We start from the raw sequence: 25,296 nt of genomic DNA, 5'->3' as shown, positions 1-25,296 counted from the left end.
CTTAGACTAAAGTTCCATTAAATTAAGTGGAGCTTAAAGACTAAAATAGTTTATCCACTTTTCAATTGTTTAAGCTTTCAAAATAATAGTATTTCAACGTGGCATGTATAAAGCCAGAGATTGATCTATTTATATGGTTCTGTATGTGCTCAGTGTAAATATACACGTTTCCGTGTACGCCAATGTGTATCATACAAAACAACCATCTAACCAATAAAACTAAAATTTTCTGGATCAAGTTCGACATTTATTGCAACACCTAAACTAGCTATTTTCTCCATAATTAAACACACTTTCCATCATTTCAATTCAAATTAATTTATAGTTTTTCCCTCCTCAATTCCATCTTCTTGATCAACCTTTTTATACACAAATCTCTTGGCCATCCATACATAAGCACATAGATTCAAAGCACTCAATCCTGCCATAATCCAATAGTAGTAGTCAAGGTGAGCTCTGTTCAAATTGTCATCCAGCCAACTATTATGTCCATGGTTGGAGCTAAGTCCTTGAACAACTGATATAATAGCACTGCTAATGAAGTTTGCAACTCCTGCGATGCTCACATATGCTGCTGCTCCCAAACTCCTCAAGCTCTCAGGCATTTCATTATAGAATAGTTCTTGGATTCCAACAAAAGAAAGCGCATCCGAAAAACCACAAAGCACATATTGTGGAAGTAGCCACCAAACCTTCATTGGTACTACTACTGCTTTTGGATTGTCTACAAGTTTGTGTTCTCTTGCTACACTTAACCTTTTGGCCTCTACAAGAGCTGAGACCACCATGTTAACTAGGGACATAAATAGGCCGGCACCAATCCGCTGCAGCACGGTGATTCCAGAGGGTTTTCCGGTGAGTTTCCGGGCTAGTGGGACAAAAACCCGGTCGTAGATTGGGATGGTGAGTATGATTGTGAAACCAGCAAAGATTTGAAGTGATGCTGGAGGAAGCTTGAAGTTTGGTCCTATTGACCTGATCATCGTTCTGCCTTGGATGGTGAAGTACGTGTTGAAAAGGGATTGAACTACTAGGAGCATTATGCAAGTCATCCATATGGGAATCAAACGGAGGACAAGCTTCACTTCTTCCACTTGGTTTATTGAACATAACCTCCATGGATTTCTTATTTTGTTTGAGGCATCGATTTTGTCTATCATTCTTGCTTTGTCCAAAAATCTGTAAATTTTTTAAGCATAAATATTAAATTAAATTAGACAAACTATATGGTTTAAAGAAATTATAAATTAAGATGATACTTGGTTCCCAATCTTTTTGGTATAATAAATGTATTTATTCAAGCCTTTTACCCACCATTTCAATTATTAACAAGGAATTACAAAGATAATACTTTTAAGATTATAAATTTCTCTTTCATTTAACACAAAAAAACAAAAAAAAAAAAAACAATTTTCTCTTCCCTTAAGAACTTACAATTTTTCAACCATAGATACAAGTGACTTAGCAACTGAACAAGTATCACTTCACACACCAAATGGTTATTTGGTTAAAAAAAAAAAAAAAAAACAAAAACAAAATGTACAAATAATTGGCGGTGGCACTATAATCGAAAATTAATTATTTTGGCACACTTTTCAATTTCTGCCATTCTATATAAAGTCAACCATTAAATTTTCATTATTTTTGTTTTTCCAATTAATTATCAGAAGCAAAATAAGAACTCCAGGCCACTGGATACTGGTAGACGAGGAAATTAATAAATACTACATTTTTTAACTTCTCGACTGAATTTGAACATAAAGATCAGTCTTAACAGAGTCACCTCACATAAATGAGAAAATGATATGCATAGTTTTATAGGACATAACCATTATTTCTTAATCATTATTTCTCTTATATTTTTTTCTTAAAAAAAACTCCAACTCAAAATAATGTTTATACTCTATCCATGTGAATCTCAAGTGATAAATTTCACCGATTTTCTATTTCTAAAAACCTAAAACACAACTGTTGAACAAATTGAGATCAATATAATTGCATGAAAATCTAATAATTTTAATCGTTGGATTGTCTTTAATGGTCAATAACATATGAATAGAAAAACTATATAATATTAATACCTGAACTGATTGGTAGGAGGCAAAGTCCTTGGCTTAAGTATATTAGAGTGATCATGATCTCCATAATAAATGCCAAAATAAGGATGGTCAGCAGGATTGTGACCAACAATATTCAAATTCCACTTTCTAGTTGCAGCCACAAACACCTGTGCTATTGCAGTGAATGGACTCCCCAGAGGACCCTGCTTTTTGTATCTTCTAGTTCCCAATAAAAACAATACCAATGCCGCTCCAATTCCACCTGCCAGTATCTCAAACCCTGCTGCCCACCCAATATTGTCCTACACAACCACACCCAATATTCCATACATGTAAATATATATATATATATATATATATATATATATATATATATTTATATATGGAATTCAATAAAGTCAATTAGCTTGCATAAGATCAATATTTTTAATAAATAATAATAAATAATGAAATAGGGTCTTCTATTATGGCAATAATAAGTTTTCGATTAAAAGTCATAAAATCTAAGATTGAAATCCATAAGTGTTTTTTCTAAAATTTATGACCAACAATAATAAATAACATTATTCTAAATTGATGGAAGCAGGGCATGTCTAATAAAAAAACCAGTAAAATTTTAGTTAAAATTGTAAATTCCTTTGTGGGGAAAAAAAAAAAAAATGCGGCATGTTTTGAGAATTCAATCTCTACATCCAAACAAAATAAGAAATTTTTTTTTTTTTTTTTTTTTTTGGGGGGGGGGGGGGGGGGGGGGGGCAAGAAAAGTAGTCGAAGTTTGGTTATTGAGCTTTTAAAGTTCATTGTGCAACTTTGAAAAATGGACAGTATTTTTCAAGATTTTTTTTTTTTTAAATAATTTCTAACTGGAATAGATGGTACTTCAAATTGCGTTTCAGTTTCAAAAACACTTTTATAAAACAAAAAACAAAAGTGTTTTTCATGTTACCTGCACATAAATGACAGCAAAAGTGGCGGCAGAAGCACCGAGCACAAGCGCGAAGTACCACCAGTTAAAGAAGGAGCTCTTGGCCTTTTTCTCCTCTTCCGTCTCTTCTCCAAACTGGTCCGCCGCAAAGGTCTGCAAACACGGTTTATGCCCACCTTCGCCGATTGACACCACAAAAAGCGCTGTAAAGAACACCGCCTTCCCATACCACCGCCGTCGAGGAACCAACGACACCGACACGGCCAGAAGAGCCATCCCCTTGTGCATGCATGCCACCAAAAAATAAAAATAAAAAATTCAACATAAAAAAAAAAAAAAAAAAAAAAAACTGTTCTTAAAAGCTCGAACTTATGAGAGATGGACTAGAGTTTCAGTTACCATGCAGTAAATGATGGAGGAGATGAGAATGGTCCGGAAGCGGCCGAGGAAGGAGTCAGCAATGAAGGCACCGAGGAACGGACAGAAGGAGGTGATGCCGAGCCACGTGTTGACGTTTTTGGCTGCCGTCGGTGTGGACTGGTTGAGCTCTTTTGTGATGAAGGTTATTAGATTTCCGGAGAGGCCATAAAATGTAAACCGCTCTGCTATTTCGACGACTGTAATTAATGGAGAGATAAAAATTCAGCAAAAAAGAAAAAAAGAATTAAAGGAAAAAAGAAATTGAGGAAAAGAGCTGAGAGAATAGAAGAAGAAGAAGATCAGCTTATTTATTTATTTATTTATTGTAGCATACAGATGATAAAAATGGCAGCTCTCCAACCACCATGGTTATTGGAAGGTGGATGGTTTTGTTGTGATTCGTTGGTTTTGGTGTTTCCATGGTGATTTTGGAAGGTTACTACTTGAGTTGCAGAAGAATCCATGTTAAAGGTAGAGAAGAGGAAGGTTAGTGGGATATATATGAAAAGTGTCTCAAAATGAAAAGGTGGTGATTTTATTTTTTCATTTTTTCATTTTTATTTTTTTTGTTTTCCATATATGGAAGTAGGGTCAGTTTACATTAATGTTTAACTAATCTTTTTGTTGTAATTTTCTTGCTACTATAATTTTAACATTTAATTGTAATCGCGATTTTCTTGGTCTAAATTAAATGTGGGTTTATAAATTAGTTTTTTGATATTGTAATATATGGAGTTGTTTATTATCACTTACTAATCCAAAGAAACAAAGAGTCAAAAGAGTATGCTTGGAGCAGGGCATGTTAAGCAACTGTCGACACATCCATGATTTTCTTTGACTTGTTATAAATTATAAATCAAAGAAAATATGCTTCTTCTTTTTTTACTTCTTTTCTTTCTTTTACTTATTTATTTATTTTCCAAATACTGTCCATATATATTTGATTATTTACAACAAGTCCCTCAAATTCTTCTCCTGTGTCTCGAATTCTGGGAAGGAAGGGGGGGCCCCTCTTTTTGCTAATTCGACCCCAAATACTATATTTTTGACACTACATGAATAACAATCCCTAAGCCTCTAACTTTTAGCGATCTTCTTTATATAACATATAGTCTTTGAACCATTTAAGATTTTAATTTTTGGGATTCTGAACAAATATAACTATGAGCGATACAAAATTCTTCATCACATATATATATATATATATATATACCATCACAACTCTTTGGCACGATCTTTCCATCTATTTGCAGTCGAGTATGGATTATTTCCCTCTCTAATTAACATTAATATTTTTATATAACATTGATCCGCATTTTTTGTCTTTATCATTTATAGTTTTATTTTAGTAAATCATTATCATTTATAGTTAGACACAGTTTATTCTATTCAGCTACTTGAATGAAATTTATCCTAAAAATGAAAAAGACAACAGGAGAAACTTAAGGATTTCGAAGAGTAGATGTAACTGTGTATAAACGAGAAAAAACTTACATAGTAAACAAAGAAACTGAGAAACACCATGCGTACCTAAAAAAATATATATATATATATATATATATTATCTATATTTACATTATATTATCTATTGTATATATGTATACAGGTATCCATAAATGGACAAAAACCAAAAAAGAATAACAAAAAACAAACTTGTACATTCTCAAATCAATTTTTTTTTTCTCAAAAAAGAAAAAGAAAAAGTGAAAGTCAAGAGCTAATTTGTATAACATATTGACATAATTTGTGAAGGCAAAAAGAGATAGTGATTTGAGAAAGTATACGAATCGTTAATGCGATGCCTTCAATTGCATATGCTATTGTTATTATATGTACTTGTTGATAATGTCTATTTATGTAACAAGTTTACTTGCGTGCCTTCAATTGCAAATATTCTTGTTATATAATACTTGTTCATCATTGTCTATATATGCAAAAAGTGTAAAAGAGAGATAATAAATCTTCTTCTTTGTTTTTTTAGAAAAAAATGTAGGTTTGATTTGATTGGTTTTTTCGTTTGGAAGCAAATCATTTTATTATTTAGTGGAACAATTTTAGGCGTGTATGTTTTGAACTGTCTTAATGTTTTGGACAATTTTATGTTATTTATGTTCATCAAGATTGAAGAATTTTATTAGATAACAATGCTATATTATTTATTAGAAATAAATTCTTATTTATTTTTTTATATAGATAAAATACATGATATTAAAAAAAAAAAACAAAAAAACAAAAACTGCCCCCTGCTTTCTTTTCTCTCTTCCCCGCTTTCACTTTCTAGTTATTCTCCCCTACCATTTTCCTCTTCTTTCATTCTCTCCCTACTTTACTCTCAATATCTCTATTCATTTTGTCTCTTTTCACTCTACAGTCAGCATTCTCTTTCCACATTCTTTCTCACTTCTCTAATTAATTTTTCTATTTATAAACTATCTCTTTACATTTTTCTCAGAGTTTTTTTTTTTTTTTTTTTACAGTTTCACTAAATCCTTTTTCTGCTCTTTCTACTTTTTACTCTGCCTTTTAGTTTATCTCTAAACTTTCTCTCTCTACTTTATCTCTCTCCACACGTTCATCCTTTACAGTTTCTCTACTTTTACACCTTGTCTCTATTCCAAGCTTTCTATCTCTAGCCTTTCTCTTTCTTTTGGCATGGCACTATAGTGGATAAAATTCATTTGGTCCACAAACTAGCAATGTCAAGTTTTGTGAAAATTCATTTGTCCTTGATTACAATAAGTTTTTCAATAAGTTTTTATCTTGTAGTTGTGAATTTACAATTGAGATTTTCCTTTTCACATTTTATTTTATTTCCATTATTTCATGTTTGTAAGATTTTTCTATACTTAAGTAAGATTTTTAAAATACTAGTTTATAAATTCATAAATAAAATTTAAATATTTTGTTTTTATTGGGATCAAAAATAAATATTCCATTTTGAAAGCTAATAAAATTAATTTTAAGATTATTTTACTATAAGTATGTATATTTTTATGAAAACGGTTTTTTGACTTTTTTTATTACCATTTTTTCATGTTAAGTAGCTTTCTTTTTGTATTTATTCTAATAAAAAGTATATTTGAATCTGATAAAACTATAGTTATGTTTTTTTTTGTATGTTAAGAAAATTTTCTTTTTGAATTTATTCTAATAAAAAGTATAGTTAAATCTGATAAATAAGTCTTATATATAACATTATAATTTTTTTTTTCGGATTTATTCTAACCAAAAGTATAGTTTTTATTTTTTTTAGCACAACAAAAAGTATTGTAAAATTATAATTTTCCTTTCGTATTATTCTAATAAAAAGTATTGGTGAATAAAAAGCAACGTTAATGAGATATATATATATATATATACACATATATATATATATATATATATATATATTTAAAAAAGTAATTTTTACTTTGCTGTATATATAGTTTATACTTTTTTTTACAATTTTAAAAATATTTAGTCTTGTTAATTTCCTTCTTATTAAAAGATTGTTTACTTAGTTTTCGTTCTAGTTGCTCCTAAATTTCTAACAGCAGTTGTTTTATTTATAATTTTGCTCATTTTAACTTTTCAAGGACAAATGAAATTTTCAAAGTAGGCATTAACCCAAACGAATTAACCCAAAAACAATAATATCCAGCCAAAACAGAAAAAGAAATTAAAGAGAAAAACAGAGAAATTAGAGAGAAAGCAGAGAGAAAAATATAAAGAGAATTTGGAAGAGGAAAGTATTAAGAGAAAGTGCAAAGACAGACTTAAAAAATAGAGCATGAAACTAGAGAGAACAGAAAGAGACTGTAAAGTGAAAAACTGGAAAGAAAAAAAAAAATTGAAGTGGGAAAAATAAAGTGGAAAGTAAATAAAGAGATGAATTAAAAAGAGGAAATTAAAGAAATAAAATGAAAAGAGAAATTAGAAAGAGAAAGAAGATACACACAAATTAAATAGAGAAATTAGAGAAAGAAAATAAGAGAGAGATGAGAAATTAGAGAAAAAAAAAGTAAGAAAAGTAAAATAGATAGCCAAATTGAGAAAAAGTGAAAGGGCAAATGCGGAGAAGGAATGCAGGGGAAGGAAAAAGAAAGCAGAGCACACAAGCACACCCAAGCGGTCTTTTCTCTCCCAAACCAAAAAAATTCATCCATTTTTACTCATCCTTCATCCTTGTACAACAATCTGAATCCCTCCTTGTACAACAACAACCACATCCCATCACTACAACTACAACAACAACAACAACAGTGCAAGACGGTACTACATTTCCTTATACAACCATGCAGAACCCCTACCTACACAATAACCTAAACACTAGCAGGAAACGTAAATATACAAAGAATCATTTGAAGAAGCTTTCCCATATTATGCGGTGGAGTTAAATGAAGAAATGTACTTCTTTTCCAGTTTCATGTCTAGTCATGCATAATCGATACAATCCTGATATGAAACATAAATAATATTAACACTCAAATTTATACACATAAAACAAAAATATTAAATATATTATCTGTCTGTTTAGTATTTCACCTTTGGTGAAAAACATCAAAAAGAAGATCCTGATGATTGTTTCCCAAATCCCTTTTTCCTCTGAAATAGAGCATTATTGGTGTCTGTCAATTTATTTTACAGAGAGATTTTAAATAACTGTTTTAAATATTGGCAAAATGATACATCATATGAATCATTCTCAACTTAACAAAATCAGAGAGATAACTATTAACCCAATTTCTTTATTATTAAAGTTTCCTTTTTTATATTTCCATTAATTTAGTCTTAAAACAGAGAGCCTCCCTCATATCCAATTGTTTTCATCTTATCAAAATTCTTCAATAACCAGTTTCTTTCTTCATTGTTTTTCTATTTGTTCTCAGATACGAATAAAGGAGGTGATAAAAAATAAAAGCCAAAGAAAACAACAAATAAATCGAAAGCCAGGCAGAAGATCATGAAAGAAAAGCACTTAGATCAAGGGGGAAAAAAAAAAAAAAGACGGAAAAAAAAAACCAATTTCCAAAATCAAAACAGACACTTAGAATTAATTATATGTATACAGACATGTAGTTGAATCTCTATGTATGCATAGAAAATCAAATAATTCTCAAAAAAATAAGCACCACTAACCTGTCCACATCGTGACGAAAACCTGTACCAAGGCAATCAACGTCTCAGAAACTCAGGCTCTGTTTTCGATAAACGAGCAACTCCGAGACACGGAATGGAATTCCTTATCCACCACATGCCGAGACCATCCAAGAAAACCGAAAAAAAAAAGAAAAAAGGAATTTAACGCAGATTCCATATTGAAATAAATGACTAAACCAAAAGAAAAACAGATGGTGTGCGTGATAAAAACTTTTACCTTAGTTTTTACGCCTGTGACGCTGCCTCTGCATTCTCACTCAACGGAGGAGAAGACTAGAGGAGGAGGATGCAGAGAGAGGTTGAAGAAGAAGAAGAAGAAGAAGAAGAAGAAGAGAGTGTGAAAATTAGAGAGGAGCTTAGGCAACGGCTATAGGAAGGGAGAGAACTTCAATTTTGAAATGCAAACGGCTATTTTTTTTTTTTTTGGGGGAAAAATTACAACGGCTATTTTATGGGAAAATTGGTTTGGGTCTCAAAGATTTTTTTTTTTTTTTTTAAAGAATTATAAAATATATATAATTTTGGTCAAAACAGCTGACATATTTCACGGATTAGTTATATTCCATTCGAAAGCTTAAAATTAGATATTGGTTCACAATTTTGTTAAGGAGCCCAAAAGACTGGGCCTCCCAAATGAAAGCCCAAAGGGCTAAATGAAAGAAAACCCATAAAAAAAATAATAACATTAAGCAAAGGGCAAATGGCTTAATCTAGCCGTCCAATTCATCAAATAAATAAAATTAAAAACCCCCGCGCAAAAATCCATAAGCGAATTCCCTCCCACTTTCCAGTTTCTTTCTCTGCCTTTATTTTTTTGGGGAGAAAATTTTATATCTGAATTTCTGCCAAAAAAAGAAAAGAAAAAAGAAGATGGATTCAGACATGGCCATTGAAGATTTCGAATTAGAAGAGGAGGACCCGTTTCTCAGATTCATCGAATATGCCAGATCCATAATATACCCTGAAGAAGAAGAAGAGCAAGACCAAGATATGGATCCCAAAATTCGAAATAAAGCAGAGACCAAACGACCCAGCTGGAATTGGATTGCTTCTCGGATCCTCAAGACTTGTACTGCTTATTCCAGTGGTGTTACCCCTGCGATTCTTCTCTCCGATATCTCTCAGGTACAGAGCATTTTTTTTTTTTTTTTGCTTACTTTGATATTTTTTTCAATGTATTCTCTGGTGTTTGTTTGCCGAGAAAATTGAGGGAAAAGACGAATAATCCAAAGTTTGAACATTTATTTTGGGTTTTTGGTTTTGGAAAATGGGTAGAGGTAAAGATTTTAGATTGGCCAAGTTTTGTTTCTACTAATGGGGAACTGGGGATGTGTGAATGTTGTAGGCGTGGAGTGAGCAACATAGAGATGGGACCACTAAGAAGAGGCCTGAATGTATCAACCAGTTGAGGAAGAAACATAGAAGATCAAAGCTTCCAAACACTGTCTTGATTGACTCCATTTATGAAAAAAATTTCTTGTCTTTGAGTAGTGTTTTGGAAGCTATTGTTGTCGATGCTTATTTTCTCCCAGGTACTCTTTGCAAATTTGAAAATCCTCTTGGTGTTTTACTTCAAAGGAGGCTTCGTGTGGTTATATAATAAAACGAAGTGGAATAAATATATTATGCAAAAAACCTGCCGTACACTGTTAAAAAGGAAAAAGATATGAAGGTATACAGTTATATTCTTCTTCTTCATTGGTCCAATTGATTTCCTTTTTCCCTTTGTGTTTTTTCATATGTTCTTCTTTTTCTTCTTCTATGAGTGAACTGGAAAGTGAATTCTGTAAACTACAAAGTTGATTCATAATCATGCTGTTGATAAGTTTGGTTCCTACTTTACTTTTTTCAAACTGAAAAAGAAAATTTCCTATGGTTGAATGTGGATATCCTCCCAAAGGAAAAAGAGTAAAATTCCTTTCTTTCTTTGGTGTGTAATGAGGACCTTTTTTCTTATGTAATTAATTTTCATGGTGTGATATCTTCCTAAAGTTTATTTTAATTATCTTGTCATTTGAATAGAAAAACCTGTGAAATATCTTGTAGTATATTTGATTCTGTGTTGTTCTTCTGGTTGATGACATATCATATCCTTTAGGTACGGACATCTACATGCTTAAGTTGGGGGATATTTGGAGTTCGAATACTATTGATCTTTATCTCCACCGCAGGTCAGCAAGTGAATACCATGTTGCATGTGTAATGATTCTTACAAAAAATCTTCTACCAAGAATAGGAGGGCCCTTTGTTTTTATTTTTTCTGGCAGATATCACTTGTATTGGCAAAAGAAGTTTATGCCATATTTCATATCTATGGTCTTATCAACTGCTACTTATTTTGTTACTTCTTTTTTATGAGTTTATTATTTTACATACTCTTGATTTGAAATTTCATTTGCAACCAAAGATATGATGTTTTGTCTCTGGTAGATATTATGACCTGGCCGATCCTACGAATGGGATATTGAAGAAAGGAAGGGAAATTCTTCTCACTGGATGCTATCTTCGTACTGCTGCTGAAGGATCTTGTTATCCACGGCTTTTGCCAACAGACTATTTGGTGATTTTGTTGGATGAGGTAAATTTCAAATTTGCACATTGTTTGTTCATTTTCTAGCTTGATTCATGGGAAATTCATAAACATGCTTCAAAGTTGACTAAGCCTCCAAGTTGAAGCTTTGGATTTATATTATAGGCGAAATTGCTCTGAGGCTTATCTTTTTGTTGTTATTTTCACATTTTTATATATGTTTGTGTAGGATGAGGATGATGATGCAATGCTGCTAGCGGCTCAGTTTTGTTCAGATTCATTCTCTTCTATTTCTCTCGATAAAGTCAACAGAGGAGTTCCTTATTCATTTTATGCAAGGTAAGATAACTTAGTTTGCTAAATGATAACTTAGTTTGCTAAATATATGTTTCAAAAGAATATGTGATTGAATAATAAATACAATCATTTTCATACTTTCTAATAAGAAGCAAGGCGATGATTAAATAATTTTAATAGAAATTAAAATGTCATTATGTAGATGCCTTGATCCATAAAGTTATGACCAATTAATATAGATTATTTGCATTTGTGACTCCAAATCTTCTTTTCTTTGACAATAGAGATATGTTGTCATTGCTTTCAAATTGACTATCTTACTTTCCTTTTTACTATTTAGGATTGAATCTATTGGGTCACTGGAAATTCATGGAAAGATTGATAGTGTACAGAAGAAACAAATCACTCTTGTTGACAATGATCATAATAAATTAAAGTTCTTGTTGTGGGGCGAGCAGGTTCTGCTGGCTAATCTTTTCAGGTAATCTTTCAAACACAGCTTCTTTTTGGGGTCTCCTTTCATATGTTTGTTTTCCTAATTTTTTTATTGTACAGCATTGGAAGTATGCTTGCGCTTGATAGGCCATATATTGCAACTTCTCTAGATGGTGCAGTTGAAGCAAGTGCTGAAATCTGTCTCGAGTATGGTAGCGCAACGCAATTATATTTGGTTCCTTTCGTTCAGCATGAGGAACAAGTAAGTCATGCATCATGATGTAATGCATAGAAAATGATTGTCGTTAAGGATATATATAATAATTTCTGTGCTACTCAGATTTCTATAACTTTGACACAAAATCGATATCAAGGATCAGGACCGCTATGTACAGTACATCCCAGTACAGGCCCCAAATTTTCTCAAGTTTCCTTGCCGCGAGATTCCCAAGGGTCAATTGACTTCAGTAATTATCCTTTTCAAGTGAGTTTTTGATTCCATTGTTTTTAATTTTCCTTTTATTAGGATCAACAGCCATTTGCTTCTAAAGGAATGCATCATTCTAATTCACTTTCTTCTTACACAATTATCAACTCTTGTTTATAATTATTGTTGATTTTCAGCATTCATGTGATATTATATGAAACTAGCTGTCTACATCTATATTCACCCTTATATTATATGTTTAGCATCTCTTTTAGTTTCATAGACAGTGTTTCAAAATTATTTTTTCCTTCAATGGCAAGACTTCATAATTGTCATTAGTTATTTATTCTTTGTTTTTAAGGATCTTGTGAGCCATTTAAACATAATCCCAGCAATGCATCATGAGTGTTACATCCTACTAACATGAGGTCCGTTTTGCAATCATTCAAATATTCTCCTGTTTTTTATCTACATGGTAGTTACTCATCAATGTTCAACTGGAGTTGGCTACCCTTCATTGAAATATATGTATATATATATGTATATATTTGTTTTAAAATTTCAATTCAAAGTTGAATTTGTAATTATCATTTTGCCTTTCCATCTGGTTATAATTTAGAATAACTTTTCTTACTTGTGTTAAGTCTTGCAGCCATTTGTTACTGACCTTCAAGACAAGATGACTGGCATTAGCCTCTATGGCGTTGTCACCAATATTATGAAAGAAAGAGGAACTACACAAGCTGTTTTCATTCTGAGAATCGAAGATGCTACTGGAGAAATTTTGGCTAAGCTACATTTTGCCAAATCTTGGTATCGATGATGATGTAATTCAATAGTCTTTTGGTGCATTCCCTTCTAAGATAGTTAATTATGTACTTTTTGGTCCGAAATATCTTTTTCTCAGGTCACTGGGAAGATTAAGTCTTGGCCACACAGTGTACATATCTGGCCTGACATGCTCTATGACAAAGCAGAATTGGTGAGAAAATAAACAATTTCCAGTTCATGTGTAGTATCAACTTGCGTGGTTTCAAGCTTAGCCATCATCATTTGCAATCATTTAAGTATTGCACAGTTATTTCCTGACCTGTGTGGCTTTTGTTTGATTTGGCATTTACTAAATTTCTAGAGCAGTTCCACCAAAATATTTCATAATCTGGTTGATACTTTATTTGACAGTCTAGAAGCATTATGGTTTGAAAATGATGTTGGAGCTTCTTTTGTCAACCTCAGTTCCATGCCAGCTTTGTTAAACTCATCCTGTCTTCAAAAGTTGTCGAATCTTTCCAATTTATCTAAACAAACCAGCTGTCCACAGGTATAAATTTCTCATGAGATTTCATTTTGGCTGGTAAAAAATAACAGATAACTTTTCAGGAGCTATTCTGTACATTTTGGGTGTCAAATTTGGTTTTATTTGTTGACATATTAGTGTTTGATTCTCTTTGCTGTTTATGAACAACAATTAGATGATTCAATGGAGCCTTGTTTTCATAAAAGTAACTATAACTGTAGATGAGCAGCGGGCCTGAGTAGTTAGATATGCAGATTGTAATTATCTGCCTGATATGCATAAGAGAAGCATAGACCAACAAAAAAAAAAGGGTCAGTTTTATTATACAGTAGCAGCTTTGCTGCACAGAACTACCCTTCTTTCCGTATTTTTCAAGAACTTGTTTCTTGTATAATTTTATTAAATCATGATATGGCGATTTTCTTAGTTTATTTTCAAGCTATTTAACTTGGATGCTTCTTTTCCTTGGAGGATGGATATGCAATTGTGGTTTCATTTGAAAGGGCCTTGTTGAACCATTAGATAGATACAACTTCTAAGAGATCTTCATTTAAGTTACAATTCTATTTACATATCTTCCCCATATGTTGACAGATAGTTCAGGTTTGGCTTCAAATGGCACATTGTCATGTCGATACAAGATTTTCACATTCCATCTGTGGTCATTTTATCAGCAACACAACTGCTGGAGTTTCAGAATGCAGCTTCTGTCATCAAACTTTCGATACTGAAGTTGTCCGAAGTTTCTACCTAAAAATCACTCTTGCAGATGAGCGTGGGAAAGTTTTTGCTTGGTCTACTGGTCCAGCTGCAACTGAATTGTTACAAATATCTCCCAACGAATTCTATGAGCTCCCTGAGGTGATTGTTTAAACTCAAACACAAGGAGACATGTTGTTTAAAGTTATTATTACTATTTTAATCCATGAGAAGCACTTTTGAAGAATTGCACCACATAGATAATGTTCTATTTTTTGTTCCTAGCCATTTAGATGGTTTGAATTTTCAAATAAACTATATCACATTTTTACTTAGCCATTTTTGTGCACTTCTAACAAGTTATCTAGCTGCTTTCTCCTCTAAATCAATCTGTGCTGGTATTGCAGGAAGAACAAGTTATGTATCCATCTTCATTAGAGAATGAGAGGTTCATGGTTGCATTAGTTAATTGCAAGAGGCAAATTTCTGGAGTCAATGATGGTTTTCTGCTTGAAGGTGATGCAATTTCATGGGAGATTACTTGTGCATTAAAATGTGAATAATGTTGAGCTGCTGAAAAGATGTTTTGAATTATCAAAATATACATACATAAATATTTTTTTGGTCGGGAAATTCGAACTCATATTTGTTAAATGAAATTTGGCAAAGCTACTGGGACTGTTCCTACCCGAAGTATTAATATTATATATACATATATACATATATACATATATACATATATATATATATTCAAAATTTTGGAAATTTGACAATTAGCACGTTCAGTCATTATAGTATTTGAAATTTGGTAAACTTATTTAATGGAATGAAAATATGGGGTTGGTAAGAGTAGAAGCTATGAAACTAGACAGGTGAGGATCTAGAGTGAAGGCAGTTGCCCCATGCTAGTTTTTAATGGTTTAGCTTTTATTTTAGATTTTTATTATTTTGCACCTATAAATTAAATTTTTCTTAGACAAGTCAAATAGGATTATCTTCTATTTATCGTTCTTTCAATATGATAACACTTTCAATAAAATTTGTATATGTATTATTTTTCTTCAATTTAATTATAAATGTTAAGATCTTATTAGAACTTTGTCTTAATTTGATATATGCGCAAATACAATTGTGACTTTACCCAAGTGTAATTTTTTACACAAATAAGCACATGTGGAAAATAAGAAAAATCAATTATTTACTCTGAGTGTTTTTGAAAAGATAATTTTACTTATTTTATTTCCAATTAAAATACTAATACATCAGTGTATATATACTAGTAACTATTCTCAGCCAAATAAATAAATAAATAAATAAAATCACTGGTTATTATTATGATTATTATTATTATTATTGCGAAATCAAAATGGTTATCTACTACATAGACTTTTGGACAAAAAAGTAACATATTTTTGTTAAAAGTGTAAAATATATTGGCTTATTTTAGTAATATCATTTTTTTTGCTTTACTATTTTAGTAATATCTGTTTATTTCCCTTAGTTGGCACGTTCTAATTATTTATTTCTTAAATTAAATTACACATTATTTCAAAAAAAAAAATTAAATTACACATTTTCAAAAACAGAATTAATTAAAAGCAGAAAAATTTTTATACATTAAATATACGGATAGGTTTTGTTAATCTCCACTTTTACATTTCACATAATTATAGAAAATGCTATTATTTTTAAAATTAATCGATTCATTTCTTACCATGTATGAACAACTTAATTTCAACAACTATAATAGCAAAAATAATAAAATTCAATAACTATAATAAATAAATAAAAAGTAGGTTAATAAGCGTTAAACCTAATAATAAGAAATTATTTTGATAAAAGAAAGAATAAAAAAAAAAAAAAAAAACTACTATAAATTAGCAGACAGCCAACAAGCCAAATGAAAAAATAGGAGCTTTGACAGAAACATAGAGAATAGAAGTGATTCATGAAGCTTATAGATGGTTTGGTGGGGCTCATATAAAAATGGTATTATAAATTTATAAATAAATAATAAAGAAAAAAGAAAAATGGAAAATGATGGGAAGAAAATGCTCCAACCCAAATCTCTCTCTGTCTTTCTCTGATCCAAAGTACTCTTCCTCCTCCAATCTCTGTCTCTTTCTCTGCTAACACGTCAAGGTCCTTCCTTTCTCTCTCTCTCTCTCTCTCTCTCTCTCTTTCGGTGTGTTTTTCTAACTCATTCTTCTTTATGCTTTAATGCTTTTTTAAGTCTCACGACTCTTGTATCCTTTTTTACTTTTTTTCTTATCATTGTTCTTTTTTAATTTTTATTTCTTATTTTTATATGTTTTTGCTTTAACTGTCTCTGTTCAGTGATTTCTTCGAATCTGTGCTCTTTGTTTGTTTTCTGGGTTTTGCTTTATGGTGTTTGATGTCGTTTACTGGGTTTCTCATAATTTGGATTCTTTTGGGTAATGATTATGGTTTTCGGTGGTCTCAATTCTGTTTGCATGATTAAAGTTTTAAAATTTATCAATCTCTGTTTATGTTTCGGATAGGATTGACATTTTGGAAGTGTATGTATGGGTTCGTTGACTTTTGCAATGATGGGTTTGACTTTTATTTGATCTGCATCTATGGCAATTATGTTGTTATTATTTTGGGAAAGTTTGTGGTACTTGATTCCGCCAATTCACATTGATGGTTTTTTAGTCTGTACTACGCCGGGTTTGCTTGTTAGAGTTTGATTTCTTGTTGTAGTATGTAATTTTTGTTTTTTCGGAAATATATAATTCGTAATTCTGCTCCGCACTGATGGATAGGGGGAATTGAATGAGTCTTGTGGTTAATAAATCATTCTGAATGAGTTTGAACTTTAATCATGACAATTGCTACTGATCGTGTCTTGAATTTTCATTTAAGTTCATCTACTCTTGACCCCCTGTATTCATCCATTTTATCACCATGCTTGGTTTTTGTTTTTGTTTTTGAATTATGTTTTTGGTGTATATATTGAAAAGTCTTTTGAGCTTTGTATGATATGTTCTCTCTCAATGATATTGCTGCTACAATATGTTGGTTGGGGTAGGATTTTGGAATGGTTTTGATAGATGTAAGAGGATTTGTAAAGGGATTTTGGACAAGACTTGTTTGAATAATTGTTTTGTTTTGTTCTGTTGTGAACTAAAGTCGTCTTCAATTGACCCTAATTTCTTATTTGTTACTTATTGGAGCTTGCAATTTTATAGGTGTCTTCCAAACCCCCTGTAAATTGTATGAGTCAAGGCTAAATCACTTTTGGAACTGCTGAACTGGGATAACTTTTTTATGGGACCATTCACCTTAAGTTCTGACGGATAGGAATCTTTCTATGTGATGAGTTTATTTCTGATCAACAATGATAGGAAGGAAGACCATGGGACGAGCATCACCGTTACTTTTGGTTCTTTTGGCTTTTGGCTTTTTCTTTGCCACTTATAATTTGTTGACTATGATAATCCACTATAAATCTGTTGGGAAATGGGTAGGCAATGGTTCAAATAGCAGGCTACTCACTGACCCCGTTGTTGAGATGCCTGAGAATGCAAGGAAACCAAAGAATTCCAGATCGCCTTTCCATGTTGCTTTAACAGCCACTGATGCTTCTTATAGCAAATGGCAATGTCGCATAATGTATTACTGGTATAAGAAGCAGAAGGATTTGCCTGGATCTGAAATGGGAGGTTTCACTCGGATTTTGCATTCAGGAAACCCGGACAACTTGATGGATGAGATTCCTACTGTTGTCGTTGATCCACTTCCTGCAGGCCTAGACAGGGTGAGGTTTCTTTCATTCTCTCTGTTAGTTGTTTTCTTTCTTTCTTCTCTCTCTCTCTCCTCGTTAATTTACTGATCAGTTGAAAATTCTTTGTTTAGCACCTTGCAAAATCAATTATATTTATCACTTTCAGTTTCCCTGGATTTTACTTTATTTCAATCTTTTGATGCGTTTTTATCCATAAGTTGAGTTGGGGTCAGGAAACATTAGATGAGTACTTTTTGTAGGACTTAATTGTCATTTGAAAAGAACAGGAGGACCGGAAATGGTTTTGAGAGGAGAAAACAACAATAAATTTTCAAGAATGGCCAGTCCCAAATCTGACAGAATATCTTCTTTTTTCATGACATGACAATTTACATGGCTTGCCACATTTATAAGTGATACCATCCCTTGAATACTGTACACTTCATGCTGCTAAAAGACAAGCTATATAACAGTCCATGCTGTGGTATTAAGGATTTCTCTATAACATTCTGTAGGTGGCAATTATTCCTTAGGAAACGTGGAACATGTTGGTTTGGATTATTATTTTAGACCTCTTGCTTGCCCTTTATTCAAATTAGAATTTTTCATTGAAAAGGATAAAAGGAAAAAGAAAACATTTCCATGGTTTTGCCCCTCATACTCTTTTAGTCAGTATAATGAGGTTATATCATTGTTGTTTTGCTCATTTCTAGTCATAAATTTGTTTAAAGTTTGTTAACATTATAAAAAATTATCTATCCAGGGATATATTGTCTTAAACAGACCATGGGCATTTGTGCAATGGCTGGAAAAGACTACAATTGAGGAAGAGTGAGTTTTTCCAAATCCAATCATCTTAAATAGTATTACCTTTACCTTTATGAAGTATTTAATCATTGTCAATTCTCCTATTGCTGCAGATACATATTGATGGCAGAACCTGATCACATATTTGTAAGGCCTCTTCCTAATTTGGCACATGGTGGCTATCCGGCTGGTTTTCCATTTTTCTACATTAAGCCTGACCAAAACGAGAAGATTGTTAGGAAATTTTATCCTGAGGAGTATGGTCCAGTTACAAATGTTGACCCAATTGGCAATTCTCCTGTAATTATCAGGAAGGTAATATTTTGGAACCTCTGTCTCGTGGTAGTAGGTGGACATTTTATTTTATTTTATTTTTTCCAAAATGTTGATTCTTTTGTACATTCATAAGCGTTTAAAGTTAATGGTCGCATTAATACTCTCCAATGTTCTGTTTGTTGTTCATCATTGTTAGTACAGTTTTTGGTTTTACTTTCATAATTTACATGTGCCTGGAAAAATAAAATAATCAAGTGGACTGAATATTAGGATTTGTTGGAAAAGATTTCTCCCACCTGGATGAATGTTTCATTGAGAATGAAAGAAGATCCGGAGACTGATAAGACTTTTGGATGGGTGCTGGAAATGTAAGTATTGGAAAATAAGTAGCAGTTTATTTGCTGTCCTTTCTAGTATACTGTACTTATTTTTGAGTCTTCTTCTTTCCTTTGTTGGATTAAGGTATGCTTATGCTGTGGCATCAGCTTTACATGGCGTCCAGCATATTCTTCGGAAGGATTTTATGCTTCAGGTTGACATCTGACCTAGTGAAGTCTTTCATACTTGAACTTAACACTTCATGTGGCTTTTCACTATAAATGAGATAACCTCTTCTTCTTGAAATTAATTAATTTTTTTGTGTGTGTGGTTTTTGACTATAAAATGAGACGTGCATCGATACTTGTATTTAAAGTGACTTCTGATGATCTTTTTGTTGTGTGATTTTCAGCCTCCATGGGATTTGGAAATTGGTCGGAAGTTCATCATCCATTATACTTATGGATGTGATTACAATCTAAAGGTAAATTATTCTTCCCTTCTCCATTACTGAAACCCACCTTTTAAATAAAAGTTTGAATCTCTTTTCTAAAATATAAACAATTATTTACTAGCTATAATTGAATATTAGTACTTCCCATTAATGTTGCTGCTTCCAGGGTGAGCTCACATTTGGCAAATTTGGAGAGTGGCGATTTGACAAGAGATCATACCTACGTGGACCTCCACCAAGAAACCTCTCCCTCCCACCTCCTGGGGTACCTGAAAGTGTGGTATGTGTTGGAATATGATTAACCTTGAATTTCTTTCTTTCTAGTTTGAAAGAATATTTTGCTTGCCCTGCCTTTATTTCATGTTTATATCTGACTTAGACTCCATGTAATTTATCCATCAACTTACTGGAGGTTTTTGTTAAGGGTTTACATTTTTGCCATTAGTTTGCTGTACTGCTACAAAACCTCCCAACTTCCTGGCATTCTGTTTTCACAGTTTGTCTTAAAACTCCTATGCACCGTGCTATGTTTCTCCTAAGACAACACATAAATCCCAACTTTTGACGTGCACTTTGGTTATATATGCAGGTTACCCTTGTAAAGATGGTGAACGAAGCTACTGCTAACATTCCCAATTGGGATGCAACTTAATCAGCTATATTCAGAATGTACACATACACAAAAATTGGAGATGGAAACTTTAGTTTCTTGTGCAGCCTCTTAGAAATGTTAATCTACACAAACCTCAGGTGATTATGAAATTGAAGCATAATTAATCAGAAAGAGATTTTTTCGTGTCTCAAATGAAGATATAAAGGCACATTGGTAGATGAACAAAGAGCAACCTGTTTTAGCCATGCCACTCTTTCTAAGTAGTCAAGTTTTTGTTTTCTTAGTTTGTAAAATTTTTTGAATAAACTTTTATCTCTAATTAAGCAATGCAAAATCAGTTGTATCTACCCAAAATTATGATAAAGCATATCATGGATGACATTGCTGCTTAGTTACTCTCTTAGGTTCTGGCGTGTGTTTTTACACCCGTTCTCATATAGAACCTGGAAAGGAAAAAGGAATTCAGAACTTGAGACTTAGCGCCCCTCTTGTTTTGTCATTGCGAAAAGGAACAGTTGGTTTTTGTCTTAAAAAACAGGTTATTTATTAATGTGAATGCTAGACTTTGAACTTTTTTTTCGCTGGATAATTTGCATCAAGGATAACTGACCTGAGTGAATTGGATAAGCATGTATAACGGGTAAATGCTTTATTATATAATTGGTGCCTTTTCTAACCAAAAAGAAAAAGGCAAAAAGAAAAAGGTATTTTTGCACGAAGCTTGGAAAGGGATGGTAGAGGACTGATGACTAATAATGACAGTCACATGGATGGTGGAGTAACTTTAGGACTCTTCCTTGCCCCCACATTGGGGGTGTAAAGCTACCTTATCCAAGTAGGATTCATTGAAAATGGAATAACTTGACAACCAAGTTATACAGAGGAAATACCATTTACCTCTGAAATTTGATCTACAAACATATTCAATCGGCTGGTTTTAAATGATTATCATCTATAAGACTGCTCGTTACAGAGGTGTAAGTGAATATTTTTTAAATGTAGCTGAGTCCAGATGAAATAAAGGCAAAATTTGTAGGTAAATGATATGATAGCTTAAAACACAAAAATGTAATCGACGTTATAGTTGATTATACCAGTGGTGATGATAAGCTAAGTGATTTTTGTTTGATCGCATCTGGCATCGCTTGATTGGACGAAAGCTAAAAAAAATTAAAAAAAAAAAAGGGGAAAAAGTGGTGTTACAAAATCATTGTTAATGAACAATAATGTTACTAACTTTATTACCTTAGCTTGACCCCATCAACTAAAAATTATTGAGGGTGAGAGCTTGAACCCGTCAACTCAAAATTATTCAGGATGTGAGCCAAATTCAATGTCTAAGTCCAATAGGAGTAGAAAGTTATTCACATTCCGTTTTAAGCTTCTAATATTGATTCTGCCATTCTTGATTTTTCTGGAAATTGTTTCTCTTTGCTTTAAGCTTCAGTAGGTACCAATTCTATCCATTACATTTTTGCTACTTTCATTTTCATTTCTGATTGGCTTTTGAGATTAATCTCCTTCTTTTGTTCAAGAATATTTGAATATTTTGGTAACACATAATTATTTTACTCTTAATAAAAAAAAAAAGGGGTCTGTTATGATATGCATATATGATCTTTTTGTATACTAGCTAAAAAAAATATGAAATTAAAATATTCCATTTTCATGCAGTCTTACTCGTTCCGATCTTCACCAAAACAGAGTTTCGCACTTGCTGGTTTGCGCTTGTTCCTTTGATTTGATTTTCTTGTTGCCACTATCTTTCTACTTTTACATACTTTCAATTTGCTTTGCAATTAAAAAAACCAACACAAAAAAAAAAAAGAAAAAAAAAAAGGAAGAAGAGGAAGAAGAAGAAGTTTATTTGAAGCCGTGGGTCCGTTGTATCCAAAAGCAGTTTACTTTGTTGCTACATTTGCTGGTCTTCTTCTGCTATTTCTCTAGTAGTTTTCCTTGTTTGTGTCTCTCTTCTCCTTGATTTTTCTGTTGCTGCAGTTGTATTTTGCATTTAGTTCCCACCAAAAAAAAAAAGAAAAAAAAAAAGGAAAAAGCAAAACAGAAAAAGAAAGAAGAAGAAGAAGACGAAAGGAGTTAAATACTCTGCTCTTGGAATTAAAGTGCAAAAGATCATTTTACAACTAGCTGAAGAAGAAGAAAGGAGTTAAATATTCTGCTCTTGGAATTAAAGTGCAAAAGATCATTTTACAACGAGCTGAGCTAGGTACGTCCTTTACTTCTTAGCTGAGCTTTGTGATTGTCATTTGGTTTATGCGGTTCAGTTTAGTAGTATTACTAGCTATATATATAGTTGGTTTATCCTTTGTGTAGAATCTGAATTATTCATCCTTAATTTTGTTTACATTTAATTATTTTATAGGCAACTATGGATTTTCTGGTTTCGATTGCTGGAAAAATAGCGGAGTATGCACTTGTTCCGGTTGGTCGTCGGCTGGGTTACATCTTCCACTACGGACGCAACGCAGGCAACCTGAAAAATAGCGGAGTACGCACTTGCTTCGGTTGGTCTTCGGCTGTGTTACATCTTCCACTACGGACGCAACGCAGGCAACCTGAAAACTGAAACAAAAGATCTAAAACTCGAGAAAAAAAAAAAAAGATGGAGGATTTGGTGGATGAAGCTAAAAGAAAAGGTGATGAAATTGATGATGATGTTAAGGTCTGGCTAAGTGAAGTGGATGGCAAAATCACTGAAGTTGAAGAAAAATATTTTGGAGCGGAAGACACAACGGAGATGAAGTGTACTTTCAAGGGGTCCTTTTCATACTTGGCTTCATGGTATAAACTAGGTAAAATGGCCAAGGAGATGGGAGAGTCCGTTGTTAAACTCAAAGGCAGGATCAACTTTGGTCACATTTCGTTCCGTTCGAAACTCCAAAGTCATTTTGAAAATAAAGATTATCTAAGATCTGTCACAAGAGAGGAATTTGTGGATGAAATAATGGAGGAGTTGGGAGATGCTAATATCAAAACAATTGGATTGCATGAAATGCCTGGTGTAGGCAAAACCACTCTTGTTAAAGAAATTACTAGAAAGGCCTTAAAAGACGATCTGAGGTTATTCAATGATGCAGTTATTGTTACTATATCACAAACTCTGGACCTTGAAAAGATTCAACAACATATTGCAGAAAGGCTAGATCTAGAGTTGAAAAAGAAATGATATCTGAAAGGGCACTTGAGATACGACATCGATTGAAGGATGAAAATAAGTTACTCATAGTTCTAGATGATGTATGGGATGAATTAGAACTTGAGGATGTTGGAATAGCTTTTGAAAGTGATCAGAAGGGGTGTAAGATTTTGGTTACCTTGAGATTTGAACGTGTGTTGGGTGTCAATATGGGTGTTGACAGGAATTTCAAAGTTGAACTTCTATCAGAAGATGAAGCAAGCAACTGGTTTAATGCTATAGTAGGTGACGTGGCTACAACTCGTGAGTTGAAAGAAGTTGGAAATAAGATTGTTAAAAAATGTGGGAGCCTACCACTTGCTATTGTAACTGTTGCAAATTCATTGAAAAATTGCGGGTTGCTTCGATGGAGAGATGCCTCGATAAGACTAGGGAATTCTGTGTTGAAAGAGCAAAACGGAAGGAAAAAAACCTCTGATTTTATTGAATGCTATGTTTCTTACGGCTTACAAGACTAGCAAAACAAAAACAAACCAGCAACATATTTATACTAGTTGCTTACCCTATTTGCATAAAGAAAACTTGGACTCTAAGAAAAAACTTGGGCTAAACTTGGACGCCAAGTAACTAAGGTCCACAAAATTAATAACCCAAAAAAAAAAAAAAACCAATAATAATCAAGTTTATATTTCAACACTCCCTCTTAAACTTGGTTAGTTATTCCTATGAGACAGCTCAATTTAATAAAGACTTCATGCTTGAGGGGCTTGGTAAAAATATCGGCTACTTGATCTTGAGACTTCACATACTTCAGCTGTACATCTCCTTTGATAATGCATTCTTTAATATAATGGTAACGTGTATCAATATGTTTGCTTCGATAATGAAAAACAAAATTCTTGGCCAAGGCAATTGCTGATTTATTATCCACATATATCTTGGTTGGTTCTTCTTGTGGACAACCCAACTTCCTTAACAAGTTTTGAAGCCAAATTGCATGACAAACACATGAGGTGGCAGCTACATACTCCGTTTCACATGTTGAAAGAGTAACAATTTACTGCTTCTTTGATATCCATGTAAAAGCCATATCTCCCAAATAAAACACAAAGCCACTTGTGTTTTTACGATCATCTATGTCTCCACCCCAATCACTATCACTATATCCAACAAGCTTGTAATCATTGGAAGTTGAATAATACAAGACCGAAGCTTGTTGTACCTCCTAGATAACGAAGAATCCTTCTTGCTACCTTCAAGTGAGTTGTTGTTGGATTCTCCATGTATCGACTTATAACCCCTACAGCATAGAGAATATCCGGCCTTGTACATGTCAAGTATCTTAAACTTCCAACCAAGCTCTTAAAAAATGTTGGATCCACCTTTTATCCTTCCTCATGTTTTGATAACTTGACTCGACATTCCATTGGTGTACCAACCGGATTTGCATCATCCATTTTAAACTTCTTAAGTACCTCCTTTGCATAACCTTCTTAAGTAATTAGGATACCTTTATCTTCTTGCCTCACCTCAATGCCGAGATAATAACACATGAGCCCAATATCGATCATTTCGAATTCCTTAGTCATCTCCTTTTTAAACTCAACAAACATGCTTGAATTGTTCCCTGTGAAATCAAATCATCTACTTATAAACACACAATCAAGATATCATTATTTCGAACTTTAATGTAAAGT

At 32.7% G+C, this 25,296-nt stretch overlaps 4 protein-coding genes and 1 long non-coding RNA gene across 9 annotated transcripts; 3 read left to right on the top strand and 2 right to left on the bottom strand.

Annotated features, from left to right (window-relative positions):
* Positions 1 to 85: 85 nt before the first annotated feature.
* LOC107403855 (protein NRT1/ PTR FAMILY 5.4-like) lies at positions 86 to 3,949 on the bottom strand. Its single transcript, XM_016010768.4, has 5 exons — positions 3,740 to 3,949; positions 3,385 to 3,602; positions 3,007 to 3,264; positions 2,082 to 2,362; positions 86 to 1,179 (listed from the first exon to the last, which is right to left on the bottom strand). The coding sequence occupies exons 1-5, from the start codon at positions 3,867 to 3,869 to the stop codon at positions 315 to 317; spliced, it is 1,752 nt and encodes a 583-aa protein (XP_015866254.3). The 5' UTR covers positions 3,870 to 3,949; the 3' UTR covers positions 86 to 314.
* Positions 3,950 to 7,494: 3,545 nt separating this feature from the next.
* Positions 7,495 to 8,999, bottom strand: LOC125421381 (uncharacterized). 2 transcript variants are annotated; one of them, XR_007239691.2, is made up of 3 exons: positions 8,524 to 8,999; positions 7,930 to 7,989; positions 7,495 to 7,839 (listed from the first exon to the last, which is right to left on the bottom strand). It is a non-coding gene; the product is annotated as an uncharacterized LOC125421381 (long non-coding RNA). The 2 variants fall into 2 exon arrangements; XR_009640455.1 differs by lacking the exon at positions 7,930 to 7,989.
* Positions 9,000 to 9,300: 301 nt separating this feature from the next.
* On the top strand, positions 9,301 to 14,994 carry LOC107403862 (uncharacterized). Its single transcript, XM_048470234.2, has 13 exons — positions 9,301 to 9,669; positions 9,890 to 10,076; positions 10,643 to 10,715; positions 10,975 to 11,122; positions 11,304 to 11,413; positions 11,712 to 11,852; positions 11,927 to 12,068; positions 12,147 to 12,290; positions 12,886 to 13,046; positions 13,141 to 13,215; positions 13,416 to 13,554; positions 14,125 to 14,391; positions 14,637 to 14,994. The coding sequence occupies exons 1-13, from the start codon at positions 9,415 to 9,417 to the stop codon at positions 14,790 to 14,792; spliced, it is 1,998 nt and encodes a 665-aa protein (XP_048326191.1). The 5' UTR covers positions 9,301 to 9,414; the 3' UTR covers positions 14,793 to 14,994.
* Positions 14,995 to 16,151: 1,157 nt separating this feature from the next.
* On the top strand, positions 16,152 to 20,915 carry LOC107403869 (hydroxyproline O-arabinosyltransferase RDN2). 4 transcript variants are annotated; one of them, XM_016010779.4, is made up of 9 exons: positions 16,152 to 16,371; positions 17,442 to 18,010; positions 18,741 to 18,808; positions 18,898 to 19,099; positions 19,331 to 19,428; positions 19,523 to 19,592; positions 19,791 to 19,862; positions 19,999 to 20,112; positions 20,422 to 20,915. In XM_016010779.4, the coding sequence occupies exons 2-9, from the start codon at positions 17,591 to 17,593 to the stop codon at positions 20,482 to 20,484; spliced, it is 1,107 nt and encodes a 368-aa protein (XP_015866265.2). In that variant the 5' UTR covers positions 16,152 to 16,371; positions 17,442 to 17,590; the 3' UTR covers positions 20,485 to 20,915. The 4 variants fall into 4 exon arrangements, with proteins under 4 accessions (XP_015866265.2, XP_024924170.2, XP_015866266.2 ...); XM_025068402.3 differs by having other exon boundaries at positions 16,152 to 16,414; XM_016010780.4 differs by lacking the exon at positions 16,152 to 16,371 and adding an exon at positions 16,494 to 16,664.
* A 2,150-nt stretch (positions 20,916 to 23,065) lies between these two features.
* Positions 23,066 to 23,629, top strand: LOC132804999 (putative disease resistance protein At3g15700). Its single transcript, XM_060819605.1, has one exon. The coding sequence runs from the start codon at positions 23,066 to 23,068 to the stop codon at positions 23,627 to 23,629; it is 564 nt and encodes a 187-aa protein (XP_060675588.1).
* The last annotated feature ends 1,667 nt before the right edge of the window (positions 23,630 to 25,296 follow it).

The sequence above is a fragment of the Ziziphus jujuba genome, chromosome 8 (genome assembly GCF_031755915.1).
Source record: "Ziziphus jujuba cultivar Dongzao chromosome 8, ASM3175591v1".
NCBI lineage: Eukaryota > Viridiplantae > Streptophyta > Magnoliopsida > Rosales > Rhamnaceae > Ziziphus > Ziziphus jujuba.
Note: the sequence above shows the minus strand (reverse complement) of the source record. Positions and strands in the feature narration are given on the sequence as shown.

What these genes read in the sequence shown, in the direction of transcription:
- LOC132804999 (XM_060819605.1), top strand. Translation starts at nt 23,066, where the DNA reads ATGGAGGATTTGGTGGATGAAGCTAAAAGAAAAGGTGATGAAATTGAT.
- LOC107403869 (XM_016010779.4), top strand. Translation starts at nt 17,591, where the DNA reads ATGATAGGAAGGAAGACCATGGGACGAGCATCACCGTTACTTTTGGTT. An exon ending in TTCCTGCAGGCCTAGACAGG is followed by an intron (nt 18,011 to 18,740) that starts GTGAGGTTTCTT and finishes TTATCTATCCAG; the next exon opens with GGATATATTGTCTTAAACAG. An exon ending in CTGGGGTACCTGAAAGTGTG is followed by an intron (nt 20,113 to 20,421) that starts GTATGTGTTGGA and finishes TTATATATGCAG; the next exon opens with GTTACCCTTGTAAAGATGGT.
- LOC107403855 (XM_016010768.4), bottom strand. Translation starts at nt 3,869, where the DNA reads ATGGATTCTTCTGCAACTCAAGTAGTAACCTTCCAAAATCACCATGGA. An exon ending in AGCTGCCATTTTTATCATCT is followed by an intron (nt 3,603 to 3,739) that starts GTATGCTACAAT and finishes CATTAATTACAG; the next exon opens with TCGTCGAAATAGCAGAGCGG. An exon ending in CCTCCATCATTTACTGCATG is followed by an intron (nt 3,265 to 3,384) that starts GTAACTGAAACT and finishes TGCATGCACAAG; the next exon opens with GGGATGGCTCTTCTGGCCGT.
- LOC107403862 (XM_048470234.2), top strand. Translation starts at nt 9,415, where the DNA reads ATGGATTCAGACATGGCCATTGAAGATTTCGAATTAGAAGAGGAGGAC. An exon ending in CTGCTGGCTAATCTTTTCAG is followed by an intron (nt 11,853 to 11,926) that starts GTAATCTTTCAA and finishes TTTATTGTACAG; the next exon opens with CATTGGAAGTATGCTTGCGC. An exon ending in TCTATGACAAAGCAGAATTG is followed by an intron (nt 13,216 to 13,415) that starts GTGAGAAAATAA and finishes TTTATTTGACAG; the next exon opens with TCTAGAAGCATTATGGTTTG.